Raw genomic sequence first — 6,472 nt, 5'->3', positions numbered from 1 at the left:
CTCTACCACCGTTCTTCCAGTCCTTCCAAGCCTGTTTCTTTTGTCTAATAGCCCTGTCTACCTCCTTGTTCCACCACCACGTTACTCTGGGTTGGGAGGGGACCTTACACCACCCACAAATCTGGTCGGTGGCTTTCAACAGGTTGTCCCGCAGAAATCTCCAATTGTCTTCCACGTTGTATGATGCTATATCCCCTTCTATTTCGTTAAATGCTTCAAGTAACTTGTCTCTAAGTCTCTGTCCGTTTGCAGGGTCTTTAAGCTTCCACACCCTTCTTCTCCAAGCCTGTCTAATTTTGGGCACCCATTTTGCCTTGATCCCTTGTCTTGTGGAGAGGATACACAGGAACGGCAATGATGGCTGTCTTACTGAAGAGAGGATAGACTAGAATAGCGATGATGGTGGTCTTATTGGAGACAGGATGGGCTAGAACAGCAATGATGACTGTCCGTGTGTAGTTATTGAGGAGAATGTACAATAATACACCAACGTCTTATTGTAGAGAGGAAACATTAGAACACCCATGATGTGTAATTAGTGAAGAGAGAATACACCAGAAAACTGTTTATATCTGTTTTATTGTAGAATATTCAAGAGGATATAATTGGTTAGTTTCATCATCATACTTTTGATATTCAGCTTTCTATGCTGAATAAAACAGGGTTTCCTCATATATCTTGAACAGTTTTGTAATTCAGTTGGAAAGGAATGTAAATCCTTACTTATGAAAAAAAATGGCTTTATGCTTATTAGAAATAAATCTTGGATCAAATTCTGCTGTTTTTATATGTAACTAATGAAAATAGCAGCAAAGATATTAATTTCATTGTAGATTCTACACCATCTAAGTAATTCTGGTTGAATCTTTCATACTTTTCCCATCCACTCAGCAGCACCAAAATTCTTTTCTGTTGCAATAAGTAACTAGGTTTAACTAGATCAGTAACTTCATCATCATTACCTGTATTTCTCTTTTAAACTGTCAAAATAAATTCTCTCACACATAATCTCAATATTCAAATAGCTGCAAATTATTTGATCAAAAAAGATGTAGTAATTGAATTAGTTAGAATTAGTACATCAGTAAAGTAATTATGTTGTGTCCTTAGGAAACTTACACAGTTTTGTGCTTGAATGATTTACATTAAAAAGAAATACATCACAACTCCCACCTTTTCCCTTGTAATACTTTCACCAATGGATACCTTTGATTGTGGAGAGTCAAGTAAAAATTAAAAACAGCTGATGTTTTAAGGAAACTAACAACATTCCAGCTTCTGCACAAATATGCTGTCTCCTCAGAAATGGCTTGTCTCATGCTACCTTCATTCAGATATTGAGTCACTTATCTTTCCTCCTATTATCATTGACACTGTATCCACTACTCCAGACTGTACTAACTACTATACTCAGTCCTTCGTCCTAGGACATGGGATCACTGCAGGAAAAATATGTAATGATTGGGAATTCCAATCATCAACTTCCAGCTTTTCAAGAACATTGACCACATCCATCTCACCAAACAGATTGAAAATAAAAATTATCAAGATGAATGGATTATTTTAGTGAAAATATAATTGAGGTACATAAGATGTGACATACATAAGAATGAAATTACATAATTTAGAATCAATGTTTGCACTCACTCCTTTTTCTTTAAGTTCTTCCTCCATCTGTAATCGATGGCTATCATCATTGATGTAGTCCATCATATCTTGATAAGCCTGGTAGAACTCTTCAGTATCCTGTAATTAAAAGAAAAATTTTAAATGCAAATACGAAGAGGACTTCATATTTGCTAGTCCATGGTTTCATTACAGAAGTATGATGGACAAGCCCATTTTATTCAAGTTCTTAAAATATCGTTTTCATATTAGGGACTTAGATTTGTTTGAAAGAGAGACAAAGACAGTCAGAAGGAGACATGTAATTATTATAGCACTTATATCTATTTCTTCAATGCAAGGAATGAGTCTAAAAGACATTTCCCAACTATCTCAATTTTAAGCATGCATTTTACAATCAGATGCCTTTCCTATTGTTACTGAAAGCACCAGAGCAGTCCAGGTGACCAGCACTAAAGAAGTTGTTTCCAAACTTGGAACCTTTTCCACTCTGTATTGGTTTCAGACAACATGAAAATTAACACATACAGATATACTACTAGCAAAGAAAACATGTTAGTTTGTAATATAAGTTTCTGACTGATATATACACTAACCCTATCGGCTTTCTGTAACAATCCTGCTATTATGTTACGTCCCATTTCTTGTAACCATCTTCTAGTTTCCACGTCTTTGAAAACAATCTGAAAAAAATACATAAGCTTTTTTTTTATTTAGCATGATGAAAAACATACAATAATTATTTTCAAGCTAGTATTTAAATATATTGAACTAATATATATATAAGACTATATGTGCATATGTATAGGTATACACACAATGACACAAACTACTTTTAATATATCTAAATACAAAGTGATAGATGGTACAACATAGATTAACATTTATTTCTATTAGCTTATCTGAATCATAAAGGTTTCTCTTACTATCTTAATTGGATAAAAACCACAAATTCAGATATATACATTAATTTCAAACTTAAATCATTTGTAAGTGATAAAAAAAGATCCTACATCTCCACCAAAAAAAGCTCAATTTTCTCTGAAAGTAAGCTTTTACATATGCTTTTAGGGTCTTCTGGCTATCTCATCATCATTCTCATCTGTTTGGCAATTAACTTGGTCGACACCAACAACATTATCCAACATCTTTCCAACAACAACATTGGGCAATTTTTCGAATTCCATATGTCTAACACTCATGGACATGCTTATAAAACCAAACAACACAGCACCCATGACTTTAAGAAATATTTTTTCTTGCTCAGAATTGCTAAAGCATAGAATAAACTACCTGCATCAGTTGTTAGCAGTTGAGAAACTACATCCTTCAAAACTTCCATGCTTCCTGAAATTTACCAATAATACACCTGATGCTCTCCAACACTCATTTTTTTTTTTTTTAAAGACTTACTCATTGTTCACTTCCTGTGCATATTCTTTGCAGTTTTGGTTACTTTTTCTGATGAGCTACAGCGCAACTGAGCACTGTACATAATAATTTCATTATATTATCATCATTGATTTAATATCCCCTTTTTCATGCTTACACGAGTTGCCAGAATTCACTGAGGAAGATAATCTATGGCTTGATGCTCCTCCTGTAGTCAGCCCTCACCTGTTTCCAAGCAAGCTAATGTCCTTATAGTTGGACATGTCCCACAGAAGATTGGAAATGAAGGACACAACTTGTATGATGGTGATGCTTGTTTACTACTATTACACAATGTCAAGACAAAGAAATACACACACACACACACACACATACACAATGGGCATCTTTCAGTTTCCAGCTATCAAATTCATTCACAGGGATTTTGATTGACCTGAGGTTATAGAAGACACTTATCCAAGGTGCCATGCAGTGGGACTGAACCAGAAACCACATGGTTGGGAAGTGAACTTCTTAGCCACACAGCCAGCCCTACAATTACCTGTCAGCTACAATTTTGGTTAATATTTAGTAATAGAAGTTAATGACTACATTTTCTAAAATGACAGATACAATTCCCTACTAGGACATCAAATAAAATGTTTAAAAAGCCCTATACTTACATTAAATCCTTCTCGAAGACAATGCAGTTTAGCAAGAAATTCAGCATCTTTCAAACAACCTACCATATGCGTTCTGTAAAAAGATAAATGCCATGCCAACAAGAATCAAAGAGAGACCAATCAATAATTAAAATTTTAAGTAAAAAAATAAAATAAAATAAAACAATAAACTGTTTTAAAGCTTGACTCTGTCTTCTAACAATTTTAAGGTTGCTGAGGCAATCCATTACAGTGTTTCTCAACTTCTGATATCCATCCCCTCTTTAATTTGAAGCATTGAGAGGAAAGTGTCTCGCTCATGTATACAATGCAATGTCAGTCTAGAAATGTGAACCCATAATTAGAAAAGGGTGATGACATTAATTCCACTGTGAACCAATGAATGTGCTTACTTACCGAATAGTGCGATAGGTAATCCCATTGTATTTGTGTTCTTGAAGTGCTGCTTCATATAGGGGCAGTCGTTTGAATAAATCTCTATAAGTGTCAACATCAGTCAAGTCAGCCATCTGCAATAATTACAATTAAGAATGGTTAGCCATTAGAACAAATGGACAAATAGGATTACTTATTATCATCTGAAATCATAACTAATTCAAACATTTCCAGATATTAAATTTCAACACTTTAAACAAAAGACTAACCACACAAGGCCAACTCTAGTTTACCCCTTATACATTCATGAATTTAAATGTTGTTTTGGTGTGTGGGGGGGAAACTATTAATATGAAAGGAAAAAAATCTTTTTTGTCCCCACTTAAGACCATTTCACTGTTCATGGGTTGTAGTGCACCCGGACACTATACAATAAGTTAATTATTATTCTAAAAGATTATGAAATGTGTAAAGATATTGAGACAAAACTCACGTCAGTTGCTGAAACAAAAGACTCTTGGTCTTCAGATGACTCCAGATCAGTAGAATATAGCTTCTCTGCACGAATTCTGTCAATCTCTGCAAATGCAGCAAGTGCTGATTCAAGAGCTGCCTGGTCAGCTTGTCGTTCACATGAACGTTCAAAGCCATCTTGCATACGGAGTGCTAGCTCAAGCAAATTTTCCAGCTGATGTTGCAAAACACTAGTTTCTGTGTCCTAAATTATTAGAATTTTTTTTTTTTTTTTTTGTAATGGGAAAGAAAACAAAGAATGTACAGAAGAAGTCAAACAATACCATTTACTTAACTATAAAAAATAACAACATTAAAGGAAGAACATTCAAGGTGTATTACATCAATTTTCATCATCATCATCATCATCGTTTAATGTCCGCTTTCCATGCTAGCATGGGTTGGACGATTTGACTGAGGACTGGTGAAACCAGATGGCTACACCAGGCTCCAATCTGATTTGGCAGAGTTTCTACAGCTGGATGCCCTTCCTAACGCCAACCACTCAGAGAGTGTAGTGGGTGCTTTTTACATGCCACCGACACGAAGGCCAGTCAGGCGGTACTGGCAACGGCCACGCTCAAAATGGTGCATTTCATGTGCCACCCGCACAAGAGCCAGTCCAGGGGCACTGGCAACGATCTCGCTCGAAAGAGATTTTAATGTCTGGTTTAGATCTTTAAATGAAAATTATTATTATTAACAGTTGTTCAATTTGAATTTTCAAAGGTAAAAAAAAATAATAAAAAAAAAGAAAAAAGTGGCATTCCTTCGGTTACAATGACAAAGGCTCCAGTTGATCCGATCAACGGAACAGCCTGCTCAGAAAATTAAAGTACGAGTGGCTGAGCACTCCACAGATATGCATACCTTTCACATTGTTCTCAGGAAGATTCAGCATAACACAGAGTGTGACATGCTTGGCTCTCTGATTTACAAGTACAACTCACTTCTGCAAGCTGAGTGGACTGGAGCAATGTGAAGTAAAGCATCTTACTCAAGGACACAACATGCCACCAGGAATCGAACTCACAACCTTATGATTGTGAGCTGAATACTTTAACCACATGCATTCACAAATTTTCTAATTATGATAATTCTGAACAGTAAATATATTTTCTTAAAAAATACATTACGCCAATATTATTATTGAAATGGATTAGTTATTTTAATCTTCAACTGAAAATTATTTCCCCTCCAATATAATAATTGTAAATAGTGAGTATATTTTCTTAAGTGAATAAACCAAAAGTAATAGTGTAAATGGGTGCAATGGAATGAGACCGTTCTCAGAGAACAGTCTTTAAAGAGAAACCATAGTAAGAACAATTGGCAAATTGGCAGAAACTGAGATGTTTAAAAGAGCACTTTCACAATTGTTATCAATGACCTTTCTAAATTATTAGGCAATCAACATTTAAATTTTAAAAGTTAACATTAAAACATTAACTCAGTGTTTCTCAACCATTTTTTTTTTTTTACCTATGGATCCCTTTGATTCCTATTTTACTCAAATCCTCCTCATCATCATCATCGTTTAACGTCCGCTTTCCATGCTAGCATGGGTTGGACGATTTGACTGAGGACTGGTGAAACCAGATGGCTACACCAGGCTCCAATCTGATTTGGCAGAGTTTCTACAGCTGGATGCCCTTCCTAACGCCAACCACTCAGAGAGTGTAGTGGGTGCTTTTTACGTGCCACCGACACGAAGGCCAGTCAGGCGGTACTGGCAAGGGCCACGCTCAAAATGGTGTATTTTATGTGCCACCCGCACAAGAGCCAGTCCAGGGGCACTGGCAACGATCTCACTCGAAAGTCCTTACACATGCCGCGGGCACAAGTGCCAGAAAGGCGATGCTAGGCACAAAATCCTATTATATTTTTATAATTATATACTATTA

At 35.8% G+C, this 6,472-nt stretch overlaps 1 protein-coding gene across 4 annotated transcripts in view; it reads right to left on the bottom strand.

Annotated features, from left to right (window-relative positions):
• LOC106868429 (mitoguardin) overlaps positions 1 to 6,472 on the bottom strand; it is a 43,354-nt gene that overhangs the window by 6,724 nt on the left and 30,158 nt on the right. For all 4 annotated transcript variants that reach the window (XM_014913677.2, XM_014913678.2, XM_014913676.2 and 1 more), the window contains 5 exons: positions 4,549 to 4,773; positions 4,077 to 4,189; positions 3,681 to 3,753; positions 2,223 to 2,309; positions 1,648 to 1,746 (listed from right to left, as the gene is read on the bottom strand). In XM_014913677.2, coding sequence (XP_014769163.1) covers positions 1,648 to 1,746; positions 2,223 to 2,309; positions 3,681 to 3,753; positions 4,077 to 4,189; positions 4,549 to 4,773 — 597 coding nt within the window. The remainder of the gene's footprint in view (positions 1 to 1,647; positions 1,747 to 2,222; positions 2,310 to 3,680; positions 3,754 to 4,076; positions 4,190 to 4,548; positions 4,774 to 6,472) is intronic.

The sequence above is a fragment of the Octopus bimaculoides genome, chromosome 1 (genome assembly GCF_001194135.2).
Source record: "Octopus bimaculoides isolate UCB-OBI-ISO-001 chromosome 1, ASM119413v2, whole genome shotgun sequence".
Taxonomy (NCBI): domain Eukaryota; kingdom Metazoa; phylum Mollusca; class Cephalopoda; order Octopoda; family Octopodidae; genus Octopus; species Octopus bimaculoides.
Note: the sequence above shows the minus strand (reverse complement) of the source record. Positions and strands in the feature narration are given on the sequence as shown.